The 27,635-nt window shown below is 35.7% G+C and overlaps 1 protein-coding gene across 2 annotated transcripts in view; it reads right to left on the bottom strand.

Annotated features, from left to right (window-relative positions):
- The window catches only part of DIAPH3 (diaphanous related formin 3), a 200,363-nt gene that overhangs the window by 43,577 nt on the left and 129,151 nt on the right, over positions 1-27,635 (bottom strand). For both annotated transcript variants that reach the window (XM_031504802.2, XM_077781371.1), the window contains 2 exons: positions 11,939-12,034; positions 11,440-11,499 (listed from right to left, as the gene is read on the bottom strand). In XM_031504802.2, the coding sequence (XP_031360662.2) occupies positions 11,440-11,499; positions 11,939-12,034 (156 nt within the window). The remainder of the gene's footprint in view (positions 1-11,439; positions 11,500-11,938; positions 12,035-27,635) is intronic.

The following is a 27,635-nucleotide window of genomic DNA, read 5'->3' as shown; positions in this document are numbered from 1 at the left end:
CACAGAGTTCAGTAAGACCTTCAACACTTCAACAAGACCTCCTACACCATTTTCCTGGAGAAGCTGACAAGCCATGGCTTAGAGAGGGTACACTCTTTGCTGCCTGGATGGCCAGGTCCAGAGAGTGGTGGAGAAGTGGTGGAGAAAGGAACTAAACAAAGCCGGCAGTCAGTTGCTAGCAGTGTTCCCCAGGGCTCAGCACTGGGACAAGTCCTATTTAATCTCCTTACTGATCATCTGGATGAGTGTATCAAGTGCATATTCAGCTTGCAGATGACACCGAGCTGGGTGGGAGTGTTGATCTGCTGGAGGTCAGGAAGTTTCTGCAGGATCTGGATAAGCTGGATCAATGGACTGAGGCCAACTGTATGAGGTCCAACAAGGCCAACTGGTGGGTCCTGAACTTGAGTAACAACAACCCCTTACAGCACTACAGGCTGGAGGCAGAGTGGCTGGAAAGCTGCCAAGTGGAAAAGGACATGGGGGTGCTGGTTGACAGCAACTAAACATGATCCAGTGTGTGCCCAGGTGGCCAAGAAGGCCAATGGCATCTTGGCCTGTGTCAACAATGGTGAGGCCAGCAAGACCAGGGCACTCATTGTCCCCCTGTACTCAGCACTGGTGAGACACTCAAGTGGCACTCAAACCCTCTGATTGTTTACGGGCCTCTCAAGAAAGACATTGAGGTGCTGGAGCATGTCCAGAGAAGGGCAATGGAGCTGGGATTGTTTATCCTGGGGAAAAAAGAAGCTCAGGGTAGACCTTATCACTCCCTACAACTGCTTGAAAGAAAGTTGCAGCAAGGAGGAGGTTGGCCTCTTTTCCCAGGCAATCAGCAACAGGACAAGAGTACACAGCCTCAAGCTGTACAAGGGTAGCTTCAGGTTGGACACCAGGAAGAATTTCTTCACTGAATGGGTGGCAATGCTTTGACATGGGCTACCCAGGGAGGCGGTAGGGCCACCATATTTGGTAGTGTTCAAAAAATTACTGGATGTGGCACTTAGTGCCGTTGTTCAGTTGACATGGTGGTGTTCGATCAAAGATTGAACTTGATGATATTGGAGGTCTTTTTCAACCTTAATGATTCTATAAAAACCCAAGCAACCCAAAACCAAAGCCACTTCCCACTCACCTCCATGAAGTTTAGGATCAGAGGAAAGGATGGGGTGCTCTATTAGCTTGTAGCATTTATTTTGACATAGCTGTCATTTAGTGTTATCTCACTTTATAAATACTGACCAAAACAATGTCCTCCACAAGCTCCTCCCCCAGCCTAATTGCCTAATTTGGCATTATGTTCATATGAATTAATCAGCAGATTTGGAAGCATTAGATTGACTCAGACAGCTCTTGAACTGCTGATGGCAGTGAAAGATTAGATACCATAAAGTTCACTTTCTCTTGGAAAAGATGGATTAAATGAGATATTTATGTTTTAGAGCATAGGAAGAAAAAAAAATATACTCACTCTCCCTTCTCTGATAATAATAAATAATAAACCAATAAAATGCACCCACTGAAATAAGAATATGTCCCCAGATAAATATTTTTGTGCTTATGCACTGAAAATAAAGCAATTTTGGCAAGGAGTTGAAAGTATTTGGGGATTAATGTCTGCTTTTGAAACTAAGGCAACATTAAAAAAAAATCACCAAATGTAATTATGACTACAGTAAAAAAACAACCAAAATCATAAAATAACAACTTTGTATAAAGCTATAAGAGCAGCAGAAGCCTTTATGTATTAATAGGTTTTATATTCTGATCCCTTCTCTAGAGCCTAGAGAAAACAATGGGATGATCAACCACCTTTAAAACTTATTTTTCTGGCTAACATGTAACTGTAGTAACTCAAACAGCTGCCTTTCAGCTAAGGTACACAACTCTGATATTAATTTCTTCTTGTTAATAAATTTAGTTACCAAGCTAGAAGACCAGTAAAACCTAAGTGCCAAAGTTAAACCGAGTAATGAAAGCTCTTACTCAGCTGTGTTTAACCCTGGTTCAACAAGATTTATTGTTCCCTCAAGGTGAGGATTTAAACTATGTTTTCTATATCCCTGGAAAGTTCCCTTCTGTTCATTAGCTCCTCTACTGACAGAGTGCCACTATAAATAATAAATGTAAGTGAATCTACTGATTCAAATAATCATAATGGATTGGGATGGATGGTAATGATTCCTGCCACATTCTTGGACATGCTTCTGAAACTGCATAGTTCGATTAGGTGTAGTACACAGATGTTCAAATATTTTCTGAAGCCCCCAAACTTGGCTGTGATATCCAAATTTGCTCCTGACCTAACAGCTATCCTGCCTCAAGTACACAAAGTAGACTGTCTAGAGCTAATTCAAGTATTTTTATGTGCACTGTATTATAATGCACCATGTACACTCATCTCTTTTCATATACAAGGAAACAGGCTTAAAGCCTAAGAAAACAGATAAAAAGAAAAACCTCTGGAATAATTATTTGCCTGTGCTGAAAATCTGCTGAGATCTCATTCCATTTCCCTGTTTATGACACTAAGTAGTCCCGATGTTATCTTTTCAATTTCTTATTTTATCATTTTGCTATGCTACAAGGAGGGAAAATATCAAGAACTGCAAGTTTGAATAGTATAGAATAAATTCACTCTTAGTTTTCCAAATCCCTGTCTTCAGATTTTTTTAAAACGTATGGCAAACACGGTCAAGCTTATAGGGTCAGGTAACAGCTTTTCTTTTATTTCTCTGGTGTATGGAGATAGATAATATCAGGAGACAAAAAAGCATGATAAAAACTCTTTCCCTTATGGAAATAAAAACCATCACCATTACAAACAAGCCTTCTTTTGAAGACACCATGACAAGCTATTGTAACAGAAAGACTATGCTACTAACTAGACAGTTATAGTCTCTCAAAGAAAAAAACATATACTAGTTATAGTTCAGGAAGTAAAATCATGTAGGAAATTGCACAGACTTCACATAGATTTTCATTTGGTTAAAACAATTTTGCTTTAAAAAGTTGTTGACTTTTTTTAAAGCTAAAGATTACCATGCCAAGTATAGAAGCCAAACTACTTCAGAGTGCTTGCTGAAAGGGAATAGATTTATTAGTCCAGTATCTTCCAAAATCCAAATATTCTTTCCCTAAATTGCTTAAACTGCAGCTTCCCATCTTGGATCTGTAACCTACCTCACCATAAGAAAAGCAGATTTGGAGACCAACCTGCTCACACTATTTCTGATCATTCAGTGGAAGCCTGGCTATCATCCTTCCTTCTACCATTCAGGCAAGAGCTGCATTTGACTCCTGCATTTCCTTCCTTTATCACTCATGAACTCCAGGTTTGAGCCACTAACAGGCCTTCTTGAGGCTTCAGATTATTTTGCTGGATGATTGATGCAGATATTGCCTTAGGCATGTATGGTGGAAATACACAAGACTCATTTATTTTTCAAATGAAATAAGATACTGGATTTATCAAGCAATTTGCAGGCACAAGCACTAATTCTGATACAACTGAACTGCCAATTTCCCTTTAGAGTATTCAAAAACTTGAAAGTAAATCTTCCAAGTGTTCCCACCCCAACAGTAGGGAGAAGTTAAAGATACCCTTGTTTTCTCTGCATGTTTACACCTTTGCAGAGAATTGGCTACAAAGAAAAAGGGCTATAAAGAAACGTAACTCCAGTAGTTCTTCTACACACATTTTTTTTCTGTTACAGCAACCACTTTGGAAAAAAAATGAAACAAAATTCTCCCAAAGGAGGAAAAAATCCCAGAACATTAATAGAACACATTCACTTACATGGAAAAAAAAACATGACTTAAGAAAAGTGCTTGAAGAATTTAATGGAAAAATGTTTGTGCTTCCTCTAAATCTTTTGAATTCTGACTGACTAAACAATGTTGCATTAACCAAACATCACAAGTCACAGAACAGACTCAGGTCAGGAATCATACTCTGTTAGGATCTCAGATTTTGTCCCCAGTGAAATCTTTACCAAAGAAAACTCATTTTTAATGTGTAGTTGATGAAAATTTCCTACCTAATATTTCACTTGTGGTTTATTTGTGGTTTCTTTATGAAAGATAACCCCTTTGAGAAAATATATATGTGTGTGTATCTATCTAGCTATTTTTAAAAGCCCACAATATAAAGAGCTTTATGGCTGTTGTTCAGCAAATCTGCTACTCAGATCAAATTTATGAAAACCCCTGAAGAATGAGGCAGAAGTTTAGATACTACTTGTTCTTAACATTCAGAAAATAGAAGTGAAACAAACTGGTAAATTTATACCTAAAATCTTGTTTAACAAATATGGAAGAGACTTGAAAAGTTCTCTGAGAAGTGAAAGAATCTCTTTGCTATAACTATAAACATGGTAATTGTCTTCAAATGGGAAGTTCTGTGTGCCTAAAATAAGAAAAGACAAATATGGGTAAATTGCTTGTAATTTACAGCTCTCTTTTCAGATTTAAGATTTTCCACTGATAAATATTCAGCCGACTGATTTGCATATGTAACTTGTCTGCTGTAGCTTTTGGAAATCTGGTTACCAACCTAGGTGATTATGAAGCTGACATTTAGGCTACATGCAGTTATGGAATATACAGTGTCACTGCTTTCAAATGTCACCTCTTTTCTACTGTTCTTATCTTGCAGTAAGTGTCCTTGCCTCCCCTGAGAGCTGTGATCTTATTCAACTAATACCAATGAACACTGGCAAAATATTTACAGGAGCAATTAGCCCTTCCAAATGTCTAATTTGACATCTTCAAAGGGCACATTTTAAGAATGAAGTTGTCAAACCTCTGGAGAAAATACCCCATTATAAGGTCTACCTTGTCTAAGGGTAGTACTTAAAATTTTTACTCTGAAAAAGCTTGGGTTCTCCTTTTTGTCTACATTATGCTCAGATGTAATGCTATATGATAAGACACAGGGTGAAGGACATGCGTACAACCTCACTCATGAGAGTTGATAAGGGAAATCTCACAAGAACTAAATAAAATAGAGAAATTTTTAGTAGGATTACAATTCCTCCTCACCCTTTTAAAGGTTGCCAATGTGTGTTTGTCTTATACTAAGGGCAAGATAGCATTTTTTTCTGTCTAGATCAGTATTTTCACAGTAATAATATGTGATTACTACTACTAATTTGAAGTATCCTTTTCCACTCTTGACAGTCTGCAACCATTTTTCAGCATTCAGCACTTTAAAATAAATAAATGATTAAATAAATGAGTGGTTTATACCTCTTTATATCAGTCTTTATTAAAGAACCTTTTGTTAGAAAAGGCTGCCCCCAAAGAAGTTCTCATTTTTCATTCTAATCTCTTCTTCCTGGCTGCCGTCGTTTCTGAGTTGGAAACTTACTTAATTCTAACATTAAATTATGAATGTGAGAGACTGCTAAAAACTCTGCATCAAAATTAATCTTTTTCCTAGATATTTTAGAATGAAAATTCTTCATGGATATTTTTGTGATGGTATATGTTTGCAACTGTGGCAATGTAGAAATAGCTCTAAAGAAAGAAATAAAAATGTGCAAATTCATTTTCCTTGTCTGCATATTATTTTTTTCTTTCCACACATGCAAAATTGACTTTTATGGTCAGTTTCTTTGAACTCCACTTTATGTGCTAGGAAAAAAAAACTATTATAAACTGTGTAGATGGTTCCAGGGGAATTATTTCTGTTAGAATAAGCAGCAATTTTACTTGACCTATGAAGTCAATATTGAAGTGAAGATCTGGTCTTAAAATGGCAACATCTGAGAACCATTTTTTAATAGAAATCCTATTAAATGTTTTCCTTTCATAACAGTGCCTACAATTATTCCATGTCTTCTACTAGAAAACTTGCCTAACACTTCACAAAGCTTTACAAAAATTTTCTCCACCAGTGGTGCTGATGTTTTGTGATCCCATGGGTAAACATGCACAGTGCCTTGAAAGCAGTATCTACTGTGAAGGACTGCTAATGCTCAAGAGGGTGACTTTACTGCTAACATCTTCTGGGGAAAAAGTTATCTTCATGGGTAGCTACTTCACTGTTAGGTGCTTCCTAATGTTCACTACATACAGTTGAGGAAAAGAGAGTCACATACACAGACTTAAGGAAAAATTAAGTTGAAATGCCAATCATAGCTTGCTGTCACATACAATGATGAAATAAAAATGACCTCTATGTGGTCACACTGTTTCAAGAACTAAGATGAGCTTGAGCTCACTGTCAGCTTCACTTGTCAAAAATAAGGTAGCAGAGACAGAGACATTAATATGAATATCAGATGACAGTTCTATTATAAATATGAGATGAAAAGAAGTCAACACACATGAAAAAATGTTTTCCTTATGCTTAATTGGGACAGAATGACATTACTACATAAGGGTTTTATAACAGAAGTCTTTAAAATGCTTCAGACTACATGTGACATGAAAATTATTCTACTGTGTACAGATATACTGAACAAACAGCTATAATAATTACAACCATCTCTTACCATGGAAGTTTGATCTCAATATAGAAACAAGACCTTTTTGTCATCTTTAGAAATGCAGTCCACAATGCAATTACAGATTGTGACAGAAAGATTTCTTTCAACCACTGCAGTCTCAAAAAACAATCTGGTTTCTTTTTGCTTGCATTTTATTATAGCTTTTCTTTACTCACAGCATTTTTAATATGATCTGCTCATAAAGATAAACCCTTTCCACTGCATTTGAGGTATGTGTTTATATGCAATCAAAGCTGCATGTCATATTTGTATTCATGCAATTCAGGTCGTATTAGCTTGGCTAATGCTACAGCAAATAAATGTGTAGCCATAGCAGCAGAGAACTTAAAGCAGGCTGCAAAACCTGACCAAAAACTTAGTGAATAATGCAGTTTCCTGTGCTGCAGTGGGCTCTGCCCTACCTTGAATATGCTGTTCTATGTATCTGGACTTCAGTAGCTTGAAGTAAATATATAAGCTGCAAATGACTGTGGTAAATAACTGAAAATGACTCTTGTGGTAAATAACTGAAAAACTCAGATCAGCCATAGCTATTAGCTGCTTGAAATGATCTTCTAATGTGCAAAATCCTGATCACTGAAAATTAAGTACTTTCTTCTGCTTCCCAAATAAAAGAGCTCCTCTGTTAGTTGCTATTGAATCCTAAGCACGCCACTAAAACTATAGCAGTATTTTGCCTGTGTCAAACAGTGCTCTGAATTGGAATTACAGCAAAAGTATGTACCACAATATTTACTGCAGTCCATGGTCCTTTGCAGTTAAAGCAAACTGTAGCATTAACACATAGTTTTGCACATAGGTGTAATTCAGTAGGTAATTTAAAAATTAAAACCACTATGAACGGGAATGAAATATACCAATCATATCTATATCCGCTAAAATCTAGTGTATATTAATTCCATTCTTAAGGCATTAAAACACTTCCAAGATTTAGCAGTTACAAATGTGTATTACTTCTGTTAGTTATACAGCAGGAATTTTTCTCCACAAGAAATATTCTGACTTGATGGGCCTTGTCACAAGCATTAAAAATACAACTGGTAATTCTGGTTACAAAAACAGAGCAGATTTAAACTTGACAAAACCTGCATATCACAGACTCACAAGGTCAGAAGAGACTTTGAAGATCATCAAGTCCAACCCATGCCCTAACACCTCAACTAAACCATAGCACCAAGCCCCACATCCAATCTTTTTTTAAACACATATTTGTTTTAAACATGAATCATGTTAGAAACATGTTCAATAAGAGAAGAATCCAGTAGGATTGAAAATAAAATAACACACATTCAGCTACCATGGAATGTGGCATGAGAATGAGTACTTTTTAAACTAGAAGTACCAGCTGAACACGACTAGAGCTTTCAGGGAAACTCAACAGATCATGAAGAGAAAAATGGCCCATGCATTAGCTAGCATTTAATTAAATTTTTTATTGCTCTTTTTTTACCCTTAAGCAGTCTATTTAGTTAAAAGAAACTATTTCAGTTCTCAGTTCTAGACCTGAGCTGCATTGGCTTGCTTCTCTGTATTACTTTGTTTTACAGGGTTTGGCTAAGCTTGAAAAGCAAATGCTAGTTTGATACCTTCTGTAGCAATGAAAGTGACCTTGGCAATGGCTAGACAAATTTCCTTCCTGCTTCCATTTATATGACAGTTATGGAGAAGGGTGCATTCAGGCTGTATTTCTCTCCCTTTTCATGCCCTGTGAGACATGAAACCAGTTTCCTGTCCTGTGTTTGTGTGGGATAGAGTTAATTTCCTTCCTAATAGCTGGTACAGTGCTCTGTTTTGAATTGAATCTACGAAGGATGTTGATAACACACCGATGTTTTAGTTGTTGCTCAGCAGTGCCTACCCTGAGTCAAGGAATTTTTAGGCTCCTATGCTCTGGGATGCTCACATGCTCTGCATGTGCCCTGCTCAGTGAGCAGGGACACAATAAACTGGGGGGGAGCATAGCTGGGACAGCTGGTCTGAACTGGCCAAAGGGATTCTCCATACCATATGGCATCAGGCTCAGCATGCAAACTGAGGAAGCTGGTCAGGAGAAGTTGATTGCTACAAAGAGACTGGGTCAGCAGTAGTGAGCAATTGTATTGTGTATCACTTGTTTCTCTTGTGTTTCATTCCTCCCCCTCCCTCTACTTTTTATTCCACTCTCCTTCTCCTCCTCCTCCTCCGTATTATTATTATTATTATTATTATTATCATTATTATTATTATTATTAACCTATTTCAATTATTACACTGTTCTTTTCTCAACACATGAGCTTTACCTTTTTCCATCCCACCAGGGAAGACAGAGAATGTGGTTGCAAGGCACTTAATTGACAGTTTGGGTTTATAACACTATTTATGCTTGGATCTGATTTGGTTTCCACTTTTATAAGAGAAATATCTGTAATCAGAAAGACTAAACTAGATTTTATTAATGTGGTTGGTTATGTTTTTAAACAGAAGAGATTAGTTAGAACTTGATGGCACCTGCTCAACAGAGATTACTCCACTCTAAAGGATTCAGGACAGCCTTTTCAAGTCATGACTTGTAATTCTTTTTGACTGTATGATGAATCCTAGGTATGAATCTGCAGTGTGCATTAATAGAATATATCTACTATAAGTGAATCTGTCAGTCTCAGCAGAATAAACAGTAACCAAACCAGTTACCAGTCAAACGAAACAGCCAAATCCAGTACAGAAGCAAACATGGAAAGTGCTTGAATTGCTACTTAAGGACTTTCAGCAATCTTCACATATTTTAGCTTTACAGTAAGACAGTGGTTTTTTTCCCATGATATAAAATTTGGCATCCATTTGAAGTTTTAGGCTGGGGAAAAAAACCAGCAAATTAGGAACAACCAAGCCAATACTTCTGCCTAATGACATATCCCAGTTTCTGGGGATATGAGAAGTGAAGCTGAAGTGAGTTGAAGTCACAGACTTCTTGCTTGTATGGTCTCTAACTAATAGACCATTATATAGAGCATTCATCACTTAATATACACATACAGATAGAACTAACAGGCTATTGAGCATGTATCTACATATCAGATATAAAGTGCAAGAAAAACTGATACAGAGAACAATACTGACATTATACATTGTTGAACCCAGAAACAGAAAATTAAAGAAACTTTATCATTCCTATCTTGACTGACCACATTAACTTTATTATCCAAAATTGACTTTGACACTCCAAGTCTAGCATGCATTCTAGACAGTAAGTAATCTAAATGACCATATACTTCTATTAAAAAGAAAAACAATGCTTTGGACTCAACATAATCTACACCAGGTTTGGTGCTCTATTTGGCTCAAGATAGTAAGATATAACACACAGACATTGTGACAAGTCTAAACAAATCAAGAACATGCTAATGAATTCCTTAAAATAAAGCTCAGATCTGTACTAGCCTGTTTCTGAGCCAACAAGACAAGTGAAAGAAATGTTGAATTCATTTTAAAATGTCTTAGAATGAGACTGTCTCAAAATGCTCTATGGAAAAACCGACTGGTAAAAATGGCAAAAAAAATCCAAGAGCTTACTTCCACTCTTCCCTCCAAATTAGATATTTGAATTTCAAACTTTAGAACCAAATTATATCCATCTGATTTACCAATTCCTCAATGGTTTAGACCAAGATTTTTCAGCATTAAAATTTTGGTGAATGTGACTATTTGTTTTTGTTGTTTTGTTTTTTAATCTGAAACATGGCCATAATGTTTGACCAAAAGCAGTTAAGTTTGAAAACTGGAATCTACAGTCTGTCCACAGACAGATAACTAGATGGAATGTGCTGATAAGAAGCAGTATTCAATATGACTGCTCTTACAAGCAGAAATACTTAGCGTATAAATTCAGATGTGCTCTATAGTAATTTCTTAAATATCAATATGTTATGTGCTAGACAAGTACCTGTCAAATATACTTGATTTCTCTTTGATCCAATTTCTGTAATTATTGACAAAAAGTCCTTTCAGCTCTATTTTCTTCAATTTTTTTTATATGCCAAATTCAACAGGTTTGTTTGTTTTTTTTGTTTCACTCAGAGAAATAAACACTCAAACATGAGGTATAATTAATAGAATCAATTTTATGACATCTGTTCTATAAAACCTGTAGTGCTTTTACATATCAAGAAATATTGCAATCTTCTAGAAAAATTAAGAAAAAGGATTTACCTCCCCACCCCCATTATTAAACCTTCTCTTTAACAGGACTACAGATAGACACTTTTTCCTGAAACCACTAGTCATGAGCAACTTAGTCACTCTGGACTCCTCAAAAATAAAACACAGTCAATATAGTAATACTGTGTAGACTGACTAACAAAGCTAACAGGCACCAACACCTGCACTGTAACTTGCTAGAACAAGTTCTACTGATTATAGTGAGATAGTTCAGGAGTTTACGAATAAACATTTACTATAAGTTTGTTGAGTCAACACTCTTTTTGAATTAATACTGATAAACAATAGCTTAAACCATTCCAGGTATAGGACCAAGAAAACCAAGACAAAGAAACACAGAATGAATGCCAAAAGTTCTCAGATTCAGCATAAGAGGCACTTAGTAACACTTAAAACCTTACACAATCTCTGCTTTCTATTACAATTCCCTAAACCCTAAAAAACTTGCATAATAATTCTTAAGGACTATAAAAGTACTACCATTTAAAAACATAATTAGATTTTTAATAAATAAAAATCCCACAAAAGATAGAAGAGCTTTGCAGAGGAATTAGTAAGTATAGTTTCAGGATGTAATATTCAGATGATTCTTATAAAACAAGTTCTGATATGGTTTAGTACTCCACTAATGTAAAAAACTGAAAAAATAATCACAGCAGTCTTGAAAGCACAGATCAACTACATAAGCTAAGCTAAGAAGTGCATGCAATTCATGAATATGGTTCATTACCATGGTTACAAGCTTTCAGCACAGGCCGCTGTGTGGTTGGACTGAGATTTTGTGGTGTGTCTGCAAAAGCAAAGAAACAATGGAAATAAAACACCGATTTGAAAGCTACCAGAGTATTACAACATTACAAAGCAGAAGTTTAGGAATTTAAGAATTACAAGTTAGGTATTTCTTGGAATAAATGACAGTTATATACCAGAGAAATAATTTGACTCAGACTCACTTATGGAGCAAGATAACTGTCACTAACCCCATATAATTATAAACCCTAAAAAGTTAAAGTACATTTGGCTGTATTGAAAAGTTTTGCCATAATGATCTGGCTATAATAAGTTTAGTACATTAATTTCCAGTCTTACTGACATAGGCAACAATCTAAACATCGCTGAAAACTCACTCCACAAACAAATTAAATCTGACAGTATCTAAATTCTAGAGCACTGGACCCATAATGCTTTTAACTTTCTCTGGAAAATAAAATCTAAAATAGATTATTCACCTTTGGACCTAGGTATCCTTTTCCTTCGGTCTCGAAAAGCCGCACCTGACTGCAAGGCCTCCAACAGGCTATCCATCACTCCAGTCTCTTCACCTTCTGTAAAGCAAAAACAAGGAACCTTCTTGGTTACCACAGCAATATCAAAGCATAAAGAATAACACCAACAAAAAACAATAATAATGGATTATAATACCAGTATACATATCAATACCAATACCAATAGTATTATTAAAACAATTAATTTCAAACTTTGACCAGTGCTTTAATATTTACAAATTGCTCTCTTGCAATTAACTACAACAGACTTGGTCTTCTAGAGATTGAACTAGACCAAATTCTATTCCACCAATTTCACGTTCCTCTTTATATAGAGAGTCAAGCATAGCTTTAAGTGAAATGTCATTTAACTCATATTTTCATTTTAGTACCCTTCTACAACTGCAAATAATCAGTCTCATGTCAGCTTTCGAGAGCTGTCCTTTATATGATTTGTTACATTTAACAAAAGACTATTCAGTTATTGTGATAAAAAGTTAAATTTGTTTCTCAGCAGGGAGTTGACTGAACAGTATTGGACTGGATAGGATATAGTGATATCCATAGTTGCTTTAATCAAAAGCCATTTTCCATTCACATTTAATAACCTCTGGCCAATATTAAATAATTGATGCAGTTCAGGAAAATTCTACTCATCGAGTTATATGCTTATAATGCCTAATAATATACACAGGTGCCTAACAACCCCCAAAAGAATTATGAATGTTACTCAGAGATGGTAACCAAACGCAAGTATTAAACACACTCCTTTTATTTCCTTTACTAAACACATCAGAAAGTGCTATATTTTTAACCTTGTTGCCCCATTGTATGTATGCATGGGAGGACAAAGAACAGAACCCAGGGATTAACTATACAACAAAAAAATCTACATGGAGGAATAAAGAATTCCATGATAGAAATCTCATTATACCCCACTGGGCAAAATTCCCTAGGTCAACACTGTTGACCTATATATCTTGGATAGAGTCAGCAGTTATTGCTAACAGTGACTATGCAAATCAGGATCTAAACTACCTGGTGCATATAACAAGATGCTGAGTACAGGGGAGCAATCACTGCCGTGGTCCTGGTGGCCACACTATTGACACAAACCAGGGTGCCAGTGGCCTTATTGGCCACATGAGCACACACTGGCTCACTTTCAGCAGCTGTTAACCAACACCCTCAGAGCCTTTTCCACTGGGCAGCTTTCCAGCCACTCTGTCCCCAGCCTGCAGCACTGCAGGGGATTACTGTGACCCACATCCAGGACCCACCAGCTGGCCTTGTTGAACCTCATGCAACTGGCCTCAGCCCACAGATCCAGCTTGTTCAGATCCCTCTGCAGAACCTTTCTTTCCTCCAGCAATTCAACACTTGTCACCCAGCTTGGTATCATCTGCAGACTGACTGAGGGGGCATTTAATTCCCTCATCCAGATTACTGAAAAGATACTAAACAGGACAGGGCCCAACACTGAGCCGTGTGGAGGGCTACTCATGGCCAGCCATCAGCTGGATGTAACTCTACTCACCACCACTCTTTGGGCTCAGCCATCCTGCCAGCTTTTTATTCAGGAAACAGTAACCCTTAGTTCTTCTCTTTTCTCTATACTCTGTACTACAAGACTAGTTTTCAACCTTAGACAAAAGTGCTACACACACAACCAAAGAATTGAAAATTAGCAAACAAATCATAATTTTGCCTAGCATTTATATTATGGTAGGTGTAGAATAAACATGAAGACTAAAATACTGAATGTTTTTTTCATTTTTTTTGTGTTTGCTACAACATGCTTTATTACACTGAAGTTTGCTGTCTTACGATTAATGGACTATCACACCTATTAGTATGGCTTGGAATACACCTTATAAAAAAATCACTCAGACTATGTCTTTGGCTTCCTATTTGCTTCTTCAAGCTTCGATTTTGTTTTGCCTTTATTTTTGTTTTGGTTTGGCATTGGTTTTTTTGTGGTGTTATTTTTTCTTGTTGGTTTGGTAGGAGGTTTTTTATTACTTAACTTTCTCTATCTGATGTCATGCAATTCTCTAAAATACTAATGTCTAGAATGAATATAATCAGTGAATAGTTTCAAACCAACATGATGCCTGAGGAAATTTTGAGCCAAGCCATTGGTTACATTAACAAATATGAATGCTAGAAGAAAGCTTATAAGCATTTTGGGTAATGGCAATTCAAACAATACTGAATAGTATCACAGCCACCAAAATGATGCCATTAATGTCTAGGAAAAGAATTAATAAGTTTTACTTTAGAAAGTAGGAATAACAGAAGAAAAATTTCAATACTATTTCAACATGTCATCTGTTTCCTCTTAAGCCTGTCCAATACTACTACAGATTTCATAGTAATTTCAAAAACTTAAATTTTCAGTATAAAAAAATCCCTGATTACTATAAAAAGGCTAATCAAACAAATTAAAAAAATATTTAAAATAATGAAACAGAAATATTGCAAACCCACAACATCTTGTAGTAAAGTTGTAACATTTACATGCACTATCTGTTTTTCACACTTATTTGAAATATTCTGGTAATCACAAAGTGGATTATAGATTAGTGCTTCCATCGACATACAAAAAAGTATTAGAAGAATAAATTATAGATTGAAACCTGAATGAAAACCTCCTCTAATATATAAACACTTCTGTATACATAGATGTATTGAAACAAGCTAACCATTGCAAATAAAAGCACATATTTAACAATCTTTGTACACAAAACAAGTAGAAATACTCGTTTTCAAACTCATACAGTTTCAGTAAGCTCCAAATTCTGGTTGCCTTTCTGGTATCCTTCTGATACCTATATCAGCAGCTGACTGTGACAGCTTCTGTCAAGTTATGCAGGTAACTATCAGTACCCTCACTATTACTAATGTAGTCCAAGTGTCTATGATAGGAAGATTACGAAATGAGAGTCTACCATGCAGTATGTGAGAAATCTTTTAAATTATTTTGGGACAGCTGTATACAACATTGCTACCATGCCAGTACAAGAGTCACAAATACTGTTCGATATTAACACTTCCTAAGGGACCTTTAAATCAACTTTCACAAGCTGCTGCAGATGACTGGCACCAGTCCCAACCATCTTCCTAATTAGTCAAGTGTATCAATCTTTTGACATCATAGAACAAGGAATTCTGGTTGGCTTGCAGATAGCTACATAGTCCACAGCAACTCCTTTGAGAAAGATACCCTTTTATGATTTAAATGATCTCTTTTCCCTCAACTGCAGAATAGAAGATTTAAACACTTTTTAATATCATACCTAATTAAGACTCATACAACTGTCTTTTAAATACCATCTAAAGGAGAAGTAAACTTCCCAAAGTAGCTGGTGAGTCTTGCCCTTGACATTTCAGTGCCAAGTCAGATATAAACTACCTAATTTCATAATTACATCTTTAAAAAATGTTAAGAATATTAAAGACCCTTCTCTTCTAGTGCAGTGAGTATCATTAGCTTTACATGTGCGTCTATAATATCTTATAATGATAGCAACAGATACTGCAGTTAGTAGTGACACCTGCATTTCATGTACTTATAAAGAACAAATTACATATACCATAATTCCAGGACAGTAGTCCACTGACATGATAGAATCACAATTATCATTAGCAATGTGGTTTTATAAAAAGTATGTTGCAACAAGATTATTTTGGATGAAAAATGTTTTATTTTTACAGTTCCACTGAACCTGTCCGATATACAACGAACCACAGAACACTAAGATTCCAAGAGGTCACTTTACCAGGGGAAAACATATTTCTTTTTCACAGAATAAAAGTTTTATTCAGCTAGTCTTCTCACAAAAGAAAATACCAAGGAGTTTCAGAAAAGCAAACCAGGAATTCTTTAGCATGGTTACTGTTGATGTTGTTTACTCAATCTGTGCACTTATGAGATTTAGCTACAGGGATTTTGACTATCATCTTCCACTTGCCTTTATTTATGGCATTGAAACAACATGCAGCTTTTTTGTTATACTGTAGGTAATGTAAAGGACCAGCTCCTAAAGCTAAACACTAAGTTTTATGTGAGACTAAAACCACACAACTTGGACACATACATACATTAAAAAGAGACCTTACAGATTCCATACCTGTTACAGAAGGAAAAGGAATCAAAACTTCTACTACTTCTGAAGTTAGCTGGATAGCTGAGTTTAAATATCTTTGTTTCATCTTTGACATAATTCCATGGCAGCACTCAAGCCTTTATAAACATGAACAACAAACCTGGAGTGCTGAAGCTATTTGATTTGTTTTTTTCATATTAAAAATTAATTTCTCTCAATTCAGTAACTACCAGAATTGATAATTTTTTGCTCTTGTTTGCTAGAATACAGACTGCTTTTTTCCTTCCTCTTCAGCTCAGGACATAATTCAAGTTAGCCATATTGCATCGAGTTTTTGACTGACTAAAATGTAAGCCCTTCACAGCCTACTTCCAGGTTTAGCTCCCTCCTGTCTTCTGCATTTACTTACAAAAATTTCAGAGGCAAATGATAACCAGGCTTGGGACAGTGACAGCTGAAATGTTTCCAGACTATTTGCACAAGGAAGGAAAAAAGAAAGTTACATCTTTTAACTTTACTAATATTGTACCTTTACTTTAAAGATGTTGTGAAAAGTCCTTTATATTTGTTTTTCTAAGGACTGATTTTGATTAGTGCAGGCTACAAAGAACTGCTCAGCTGACTAAAGGCCTCCATCTGAATAAAATTTGAAGTAACATTCTCTGAACAAAATCACAAGAGGAAAGCTTTAGGCATGTGTAGTTTTGAATGACTTGGGCTCCAGGAAGCAGATCACATAGAGGAAGATAATTGAAGCCATCAGTGCAGCAGTGGGCTCCAACATTTTAGATATGGGTTCCATCTTTTCAGTCTCAGACTGTAAGGCAGCCAGATTCTGTGCAGTATTCATAGTGCTGATCTGAACAATTTCTAGATCTTTCAGCCATGTACAAGATGAGGGCAGAAGAATTTCTGAAGGCTTTTACTTTGTAAACATAAAAATATAAAGCAACCTTAATGTTTCAATGTAACATTGAAACATTTAGGAAGTCATTTAGCAAAGACTACCTAAAGCCTGAGTCTTCATTCCAATGAAATTCAGATACAATTTTACAAAGAAATTGTGGGTGAATGATAAGAGCAATTTTGTCAAGAAAATGCACAGGATACATAGACTTCAACTTGACCTTTATATAAGGCTTTGAATTTTTTCTGGTAAGAGCCATAGCAGCAGCCAGATAATCTTCATTGACAGGTGAGTTAACAAATACATTACTATCAGTCTGTCTTTCAATAACAGTGGACAAACAAGAGCCATGACCCAGAACACAGAGATTCCGTTGACACTGACAAAATTTTGGAAGAACCTTGTTACAATAAACTAAGAAAAAGAAAATTTCCGTCTACAGTTACAAGCAGAAATAGCTGCCAAGTGTGCCTTGGATGAACAGGCTGAAAGGACAGTTCTTTTTAGATTTAGAAGTATCAAATGTAACTTAAGAAAAGTATCACTATTTGCAGTGATTTCACTGCAAAGGAAGGACACTTCCAGTCAAGTGACTTCACTGCAAAGGCAAAGGACACAACAGCCCTTCCAAAAGCAAAACACATGCACATACCTCATATTTCAAATCAACACTCTAGTCCAGTACCAGAAGAGTTACATTTCTTATTTATTCCCAAGATAAAGTAGAAAGTCTTTGATAGTGATTCAGAGCCCTTGGCAAATATAATCTAAAACACTATGATTTCTCCTAATGACTGATGCACCATTCCATAAATCTAGATGAGAAGAGTAGGTTTCATGCCATCTTGTTTGCTCTTGATAAACTTCCCCATTGATGAGCTGTCCTAGAGTGCTTTTGTGGTTTAGAAATAGATACATTGACTCTAAGCATATGAACAAGGAGGGCTCCAAGCTCCAGACAGCTTTAAACAAGTTAAATTAAAAATAAACTCCACCATTCAAGAACTCTGAAAGACAGCTGTTCCTTTCAAATCAGCTCTGGAAATTAAGGTTGGTACTTAACACAACTTTAATTTAAGGTCACTCATACAAATCAAAGGTAAGCTCTGGTAAGAGGAGTTCTTTACCACAGAGATACCAAAATACTTTAGTGGTGTAAGGTACCAATTCTTGCATCTCAGTTGGATCACAATTTCCCATATAAGTAAGGGGACTGAGAGTGAAATCGTCTTAATACTGAGCTAATAAAAATGTTAATAAACCATTTCTGATGTTCATTGTGAGTCTGTAAGTCCTTCTTTTTATGACAACAGAAAAAAAGCCACTGTAAACTCACACAGAGTTTTCCAGAGTTTTATTTATATTGGTGCCAGATCCAGCAGAATGACTCTCAGAGCAAGGGTTTCTGAGAGACATCCAGGTAAACTGGGCTTATAAAAGAATTAACAGAAAGCTAAGCCTTAGAAGCTGTGTACCCAAGGACTTCATACTGGGGATAATATTTATGGCATCTTAATTCATTACATGAATGATGGAATAGACTGCACTCTGATCATTTGCATTTGGTGCAAAATTCAAAATAATGCCTGACCCATTCAGAAGAACCTTGAAAAGCTTAGCACATAAGGATCTGAATGAAGTCCAACAAAAGACCTGTATGTGATGAGGTGAAACCTCATCCAGGAGCACAGATGGCAGGCTAACTGGCTGGAAATCATCTTTAAAAAAAGTCACTGGGGATTCCAGTGGACAACATACTTATCATGAGTCAGTTCTGTGGCTCTGTGGCAAAGGCGACCAAAGAAAAGCATTGCCAGCAGGTCACAAGAGGGATCCTTCCACTCTTCTCAGCACTGGTGAGACACATCTGCAGTGCTGAGCCCAGCTCTGGCACCCCTGTACAAGGGAGACACAAACAGACCCAAGCAAAGTCAAGGGCCACAAAGATGCTAAAGCGATTACAGCATCTCTCATATGAGAACACACTGAGAGCTAGAACTGTTCAGCCTGAAAGGAGAAGACTCAGGGGGATCTTATCAATATCTATCAACATCTGTGGGAACGCTGCAGGGTGTAAAGGAGACTGCACCAGACTCATCTTCGAGATGCCCAGAGAGGACAGCAGGCAATGAGCACAAACTGATTACAAAGAGGTTGCCTTTTCACTAAGTCCACTGAATTTTGCACACACTACTGTCTCACCAGCTCAACAATACAGGATAGTCTAGAAATGCATTTTACATTGCATTACTTGCTAATATTTATAAAAGCCACTTAAAAGACTCAATCTTTTTATAGTCCTTTTCCTATTTGCTTGGGATGCTGTGCCTTTTAGTGGAGAAAAAAAGCCTGCTAAATTGAGAACAATGCTAAGTTTCTTTTAGTTTTATTTAACCACAGATAACTAAAACAGATCAGCCTTATGCACTCAGATTATCTAAGGCTATGATTTGAAAGGACAGCTAATAGCAAGAACTATTGATTACATATGAAGAAGTCAGTCAACACATTTTACTATTAAGGAGTTTCCCATTTTCTTTACACATGACAGCTCCAATGACACTAATAAGAATACAACCAATCTGCTTTCCAGACTAGCCAAAAACTAATATATTCATTACTTTTGTTTCACAGGGGAAAAAAAAATACAAACATCTATTATTGAGATGAATCAATTACAATTTCGTTTAGAAAGCAGGAAGAACAACTATAGGAGCATTTTTAATTGAATATAGTTTCTTAAAAGAATATATGAAGGTGGATATAATATACCTGTGTGGGTGTGTGCAAACATCTTGTCTCTTGGTTACTGTGTGCCTCTGAAGGAGCTTATTGGGCACAGTACTGTTTCCATTTAAATTTATAAACAGCCAATAAATTACAAAATATACACAGTGATTGCTCATACTGGAAGTTGTGCTACAGAGATGAGGGGCTCAAGGAAATTTTCAGGTTAAATATTTTTTCACAAGTGGAGGAATAAAGTTCTGACTGGACTGCATGACTGAGCTTACTCTAAGGAAAACTTTTGGACAGCTTTGAGTGGGAAAGACCCTTTGGCTGGGTAAGTGTAAATGACTAAGAATATCCAGAAAAATCAGATCAACAGCCCATCTACCCCTGCAGCCTTTGTGCACTAGAGGCCAATAGGAAACATTTATACAAAGGACAGGATAAATATATAATTACATTTCTAGAATGGTCTCTTGGTCTCCAGCTGTTCATGATTCAAAGACTTGGTATTTGAATTTAGTAGCCTTCAATAGAGAGAAGCTGCCAGAGAAATCAAGCAACTTTTGTCAGCATGCTTCAGAGTAAGAATATTTTGGTATGCAGTAACAAGACTGTACTTCTGTACAACCACTGAGGTATTGCTGGGTGAAGATAAGCATCCTAGCAAACAGCATAGTAATAGAAGCAGCAGCACACTCTGTTTGAAGGAAGAGTCAGAGATGTGACCTTCCTATCAGATAGCTTTTCAACAATTACAGAGCAGGTTCTTGGCTCTTTTACAACCTTGAACTGAGGAAAGTAAAAATAAAGCATATCCTCCAATGCTTTGGTATGGATATTTATTCCTTCCTTCCTCTGCAACTTGATAAAAGAAACTTTAGATGATAGAGGAAAAAAAACCAAAGAGAATAAAAGCATCATATAGCAGGAGTGAGAGTTTAGAGGACTCTGATATCAGTCTACCTCCTTACAGAGGAGATGTGAGGTAGTATTTGGAGTAGGAAATGCCTGCTCAAATCAAAACCTATTATGTGTACAAACATTAGAGCTGTTAGAGCTCTTAATCCCAAAGATGTCTCCAGAGATTGTAATTATTTTTCATGGTAATGCCATTTTAAGTTTGCAGCATTGTTTTTACATTCATTGAGAAATTTTACTCCTATAATATAAATGGCAAGACTTTGGAGAATATTCATGTGCAGACATTACTTTATTGACCCTTAATTTTTTCAACAGTTCTGTTTGTTCTAATTAATTTTCTCTCTCCCAAATACAGCTGCTATTTATTTTTCCTTGGGCTTTGTGTAAACCTCAGTTTCACAGAAGCTTTTCAGCTGCTATCTCCAAAGATTCCACTTCTAAGTAAAATATTCAGAAGGAAAATAATTGTTTCTTCTAAACAACTTGCTCTTTTGGAGCTTCTACATAGTACAAACTAACAGCAGTTGCTGCATTCTCAGCCCATGGGCTGAGAATAAATACATGAACCTCCATGTTCCAGAAGACTTAACACTTCTGACATCTTCTTAGAGCACAACCTGTGACTATTAGTTGTTGATTAAATTAATATACATTCAGATCAGTTCTACCTTTTTGCACTAAAAACATCAAATTCTGTGAACAGATAAGGTTTTGCTGTATCTTTTGCTGTGGCTTCTGCAGATGTTTTACATCAGATGTATCACATTAAGTATTTTAGATTTTTTTTTTTTTAATTAAACATACCTGTATTTTATCATTCTCTGGAACCTTATTCAAGCATGTATTTGCCAATTATTCTTGAGGGAACATCTGGATGTTCTTGGTAATTTACCCAGATTTATACTTTACTGTCAAAACAATACAATTGTATCTGAAAAATAACTTCATACTTAGGGAAGTATCAAGTGATACCTCCTTTCTGGTGAATTTGTGGCTGTCACATCTTCCTCATATGCATGACTTTTTTTTTTTTTTTGGTAAACAGACATAATGCAAATATTAGATCTACTCTCCAAAATCATCATGGGCTTACTACGAACTGTCCAGTAAATATTAACATGAGCAAATACTGAGTAAGCAACTCTAGTTCTTTCTGCCACTGTGATTTAACATAAGAGGAAGAGCTTACACTCCTCACGTTATGGAAAAGAGTTATTTCCCACTGGAAACACTGAATTCAAACAAGAGAAAGTGACCTCAGGAGTCCTCTTGGTGAAGAGGGTCCAATTTGAGGATAAGTGGAGGCAATCAGGGAACAAGAGGAAAAAGTTATCAGCACCACAGAGGAACCAACTTCAGTGAAGCATTTGAAATTCCAAAAGAGGAAACTACCTGGAGAAAATAACTTATACAAGATGCTTGTTGGGTATTAACAATATATCCTTAGGACATCTTCATATATATAATTGTCAGATCTTTTGTCCCCATTACAACTAAATTCAACCAAATTTACTAATTTAGTTGAATGAAACATACTCCTAAATTCCCAAAAGCTAGTAATATATATAATGTTGTTCAAAAATCAGTATTTTTTCAGGCTATTATCTCAGCAGACATTTTAAAACAACAAATTACCAACATATGTTGGAAACTAATGGTGCAATTTCAGTGATTTTTGCAGTCCTTCACTCCCCTCAGAGGAAAGGAATACTCTTGAGAAGTACTGAATCTCTTACTCCAGTGAGAACAAATTAATAAAATGGAGGCCTTACAAACTTGAGCTAAACAGGTAAAGTAGGGTCTTTGAAGGCACCTACAAGTATCAATAACTTTGGGGATTTTAGATTTATTTTAAAGGCAAACATTTTATCTGTTGTAATCTGAACTTTAATTACCTAATTATATTTACTACTTTCATTTTTTAAACCATCAGTACTGGCACCCATGGTGTCCTTTTGTTTTGAAGAACACTATAGAACTAATGAAAATATTCATATTGCTCAACATAGCAGACAATAAAGCAGTAAGCTTTTGAACAAAAGCTTAAAATGCTCTTAGCAAATTTGTGAGACACGAATGTGGGTTTTTTTCTGAAATGAGATAAACAATATGAAATCTCTGCAAAAATAAATCCTGCAAAATTGACTGCAAATAAGGACATAACTGTTTAAATGAACTAAAACTTATTTAAAACCAGATTATTATGATAAAAATGAAACTGAATAACACAACTGAAAACAAACTAATATCCTATATTGGAAATCAGATATTCAATTTTGCCAGTATTTCACTGCTTTTATGCAAGAAAAGGGCAATCTTTGTAAATAACCACTGATAAAAGTGGCTTGTTACTTAAATAGTATTCAAAATAAGACACAATGAAAATGCCACAATGATGGAGTTCTCAATTATATTACAATAAATTTAGCTGCTATTATGTCAGCTATAGAATTCTTTACATTCTGATAAGATCAAAATAATTGATTGGTGTGCTTCTACTAAGAATCTGAACAGCATGAGAAAGTATATATCTGAATGTTAATAGTATGCAGACAAGTGGCATTTACATAAAGATCCCCTTTCACTGGCTATTTACCTTTGGAAGGGCAGTGTGTGATAGTTTGATTTGGCTTCACAAAAGCAAGTAAGCATCTCATGATGAATATAATTTTGTAGTCCAGAGGATATTTAGTGGACATATTTTACTTACATAAATTTCAAAATTCTAAGTATCACTCACTACTTAGTAAAAATGTTTACTGAATTCCACTTACTTTTCAAGTTAGGATGGAGCTGAAAGGAAAATATGAATCTGATACTTTTACTACATAAGCTGAAGACTCACAGCCATCTTTATCAGTGAACTATTTGAGCTGTGACCACTAGGACATGTAGGTGTTGCTAAGATGTAAAGTAGAGATAGAGATTTTTAGCAAACTACAGTTTAGAGGTATGTAAATCTGACACTGGTGGCAGGTCCAAATCTCAAAAAAAGATTGCAAGAGGGTAAATGAAACTATTCCATTTAATAACAGAAGTCTGTGGTCTTATTAGCAGAGGTTAAAATTTATATTGTAAAGCGTCCTAAAATGTTGAGGTTTTTTCTAAAACATGGTGTACTGTGTATTCATAAAACACTACACACCTCACAAACTATAAAATATTAATATATTTATATCTGAGAGATAAAAAAATTGAATTTAAAACTTCACAAAGACTTATCACAAAGTACACATATTTATCTAATTTTAGAAAATTACTCTATCCACACTGAATTTGGTGCAACAGTATGGCAAAAAAAGCCTGATATAGAAGTACAGATGACAGAGCATACCTGTGATCCAGATGACTCAGTTGTTGCCTGTGTATCAAAGACACAATGCAGGCTAAGTAAGATTATTACAGTTTGTGAGAAGACAAATATATTACAGGACTACCTTAGAATTCATATTTGCCATAAATTTCAATTGCTGATAATAAAATTATTGTTTTCATCCTGAAAAAAATTAGTTTAAACTAAAACTGAGGCGTTACCTTTAATCCAGACTGATTTTCTTTTTGGGTTAATATGACCTTTGTAGTCTTCATTTTTTTTTCTTGTAGTTCATTCAAAACTGGTATAAATACAGTCCTAACATGCTGTATGCAAGTGAGTTTAATGACTCAAGTCACATACTGGGTATATTTTAATAAAATTTATATTTTGTTATACATGATGTAATCATATGATGGAAGTGTCCCTGAACATGGCAGAGGGGCCAGGGTTTATTGTCCATTCCAACCCCCTGGTATTCTATTATTCTATGATTCTATATTAAGTTTTTGTCAATGCAAAAGAGTCAGCAAATACCCCCCCAAGTAACTAGAAACTTTTGCAGTATTATGTTGGTTACTGTTATGCAAAAGTAGTTTCCCCCACCTCATGAAGCCAAATGTAGCATGATAGGCAACAAAACCCTGCTCTTCAAATAGCTTCCAAAAGCAGATGAAAGATGAAGAAACCAAAAGAAAAGGACTTCAAGAACAAAGCAGAATCTGGGGATGGTTAGATGTCTGTGTTGTAAATGAGACCAATGGTCAAGGATGATGACAAAAATCCTGTTTAAGCACCTCAGGTCTTGAAAGGTATGAAGTATAGGCTGAAAGAGAAGCTCCAGAATCATAAAGTAGTCACTAATGACTAATTAACAGTCATTGAATAAAAGCACAACCTCAAACACTGTGAAAGATTGCTTTTACCTCATGAAAAGGAGCAGCAGCTAAGCAAGAGAAAATCAAAGGCATTGCTGTGGCCTGGGGAACTAACACACCCTGAAGCATTTTACATCCTCTAACCTAGAGATCAACAAGAGTATTTGAACTATCTAGAAATGAAACCATTTTATAAAAGAATAAGATCCAAAACTGTGCATGGGGAAGGAAAGCGAGATGGTAGAGTAGGAAAAAAATCTATTTCCACTCTAGCTTCCCTTGCATAAAACCTCTGAAATTTCAATATGTCATCTTATCACCTAGGAACATCATGGGTAGCCATCATCACCAACACTATAGTATCAACTCCATGGGATTTTATATTGACATTAAATTTAGGACACAGATATTAAGACAGACTATGCAGAGGTAGTGATTGATAGTTACTAAGAACTAATTATAGTGACATGGGTAAGTTAATAGCACAACCAATGCTGCTAATGACTGTCAACCCAGAAAAGTGGAATTGGATTTTTTTAATTGTTTTTGTTGTTTATTTTTATTTTTATTGCTGTCACTTCTTCTTAGAGTGTTTAAAAGAAGTTTAGAAGAAACAATTAAGAAACCATGAAGTAGCACATAGTACAGAGATTCACAGCCATTCCTAATCTTCAAATCATTTTCAGTTAAAAAGCCATATTACTAAAAAAAAAAAAAAAAAATAAAAAGCTGAGATGTAGAATACACTATGATCTATCCACTGAGAAAAAAAAAATATTGAAGAAACATTTAGCATATATACTCTCATCTTTTCTACCAAGTATGCATCTCTTTGGAACCCCAAAAAAAACTTCTGGGTTGGTTACATTCAGTGAGTTTTACTTGAGCAATATTTGAAATAATGTTCCTACAAATCTAACATGAGATCTAATCACCATATAAAAAAATAATAGGCAGCAAAAATCAGTTACTCTACATCACACTTTAGGTAAGACTGTTTTGATATTTTGACAGACAGGACCTGGTTATGAAATTTTTAGCAGATCGGACATGACTGATTTACAGATTCTTAATGAGAAGACAGCCTTTCAATGAACAAGTCATAGCTAGGAAAAAAAAAACAGGAAAAAGGAAAAAGCTTTTTTTAAAAAATTATCTATATAATTCCAAAATATCAGAGCTACATTATGCCTCCAATTAAATACTGTAAGTGCAGTTTTGGTAAGACTGTCAAAATAACAATAATCATCATTAAAACCACAAAACAACCAAGCCCATTTTTCACACATTTGTTGTTGTCCTCCCTGACAAACAAATCTACCACACAATGCTTTCGTTCCCGCTCCCAAAATTCCGGTTTTCTAGTAGACTTAAAAATATGTTGCAAAAAGGCACAAAAAACCTTATAACTCATAAATGGCCACTTTAGTCATATCAGGCTCAAAACATTTATCGCTTGAGGTGATCATCTTATACTATCTGCTCTTTAGATCAGCCATTCCAAACTGAACCTTCAATGACTCACAGGAGAAGAAACATCTTTCTATGCACTTGTATGATATCAAAACCCCAGGCTACTTAAAGACAACTAGAGGACAAGTATTTAGCTCCCTGCCACATCAGCTGAAGTGGAAGGGTTCACTATCCAGAGGCCTGCATACACATGTGTACATAACACGTTAAGTCTCCAACACTGGCACCTAGGAAGACTGAACATGACATTTTGAGGAACAGGACTTGAAAGCAGCTTTAACTTGGACTAAAAGACTATCAATTTTCCATCCAAAATGCTATCAGTCATACATACAACATGTCTGAGAGAAATCTTGTTTGAAACACTTCCAGCCATGCATAAATACAGACACCACTTTTACCCCTTCGTAGTCTTCTGCATCCTCCTTATCTTCTATGAGCACTGAAAAGATTGTCACTGGTGGTTTTCTGACTGGGTCTTGAATTGTACTACTAAAGAATTAGAATTTCTGTGTTCAGAGAGCAGCTGCCTGATTTCCCATAAGAAAGCTTTAGACTCACACCTCAAAACATGGACAGGCATATAAAAATGAATGAAAGACTTTTGGTTTGAAGCATCTCTGAAACTAAGCACACCTACTCTGGCTATTAATGAAAACTGGAAGAGACAGATAATCATTTATGCCAAAGGTGCCAACCAGGCTTTAGGTAGGGAACTGTTTAACAAGATCTGCTCAGAAAAAGAAAAAAGAGAAGCTCATGGCAATTTGCACAGTAAGTCATGTATCATTCTGAGGGACTACAGAAGCTCAGTCGAGGATAAAATACAGCATATAGAGGATCATCAGACACCTCTTTTCATAACAGAAAACTCACAGCATCTGCCATCTCTTTTGGTACAAAAGACAATATAGCACGAGTAACTTTTAAAATGCATGGCTGACAGGCTTTTTGAGGTGTTTCAATAGGGAACTGTTAAAATAACAATTGACATAATCGAAATAAAATACCAAGTAATTCAGGAGGAGAACAAAAATGGGTATGCAACCTTAGTTAAAGAAAATGGCTTTGTGATTTGGAAAATGTCTTTTCTCAAGTAACATAAAGGGTTTTGAGCATAACTGAACTTACACTTTGTCACACAAGGTTCAACATATTCCAAGGGAAAAATAAAAAGCAGCAATTTGAGTTATTTTATAACTCAAAACCCCAGGCGATTAGGAAAGCCCATTAAAAAAACCCAAAATTTAAACACCTCTTTGCTGAAAAATTTAATCAGTGAAAAAGAATTCATCTATTTTGCTTTTTCTCACAGCACACTCAGAAA

This window comes from Lonchura striata, chromosome 2 (assembly GCF_046129695.1).
Source record: "Lonchura striata isolate bLonStr1 chromosome 2, bLonStr1.mat, whole genome shotgun sequence".
Lineage (NCBI taxonomy): Eukaryota > Metazoa > Chordata > Aves > Passeriformes > Estrildidae > Lonchura > Lonchura striata.
The sequence above is the reverse complement of the archived record's forward strand: the minus strand, read 5'-3'. Positions and strand labels throughout refer to the sequence as shown.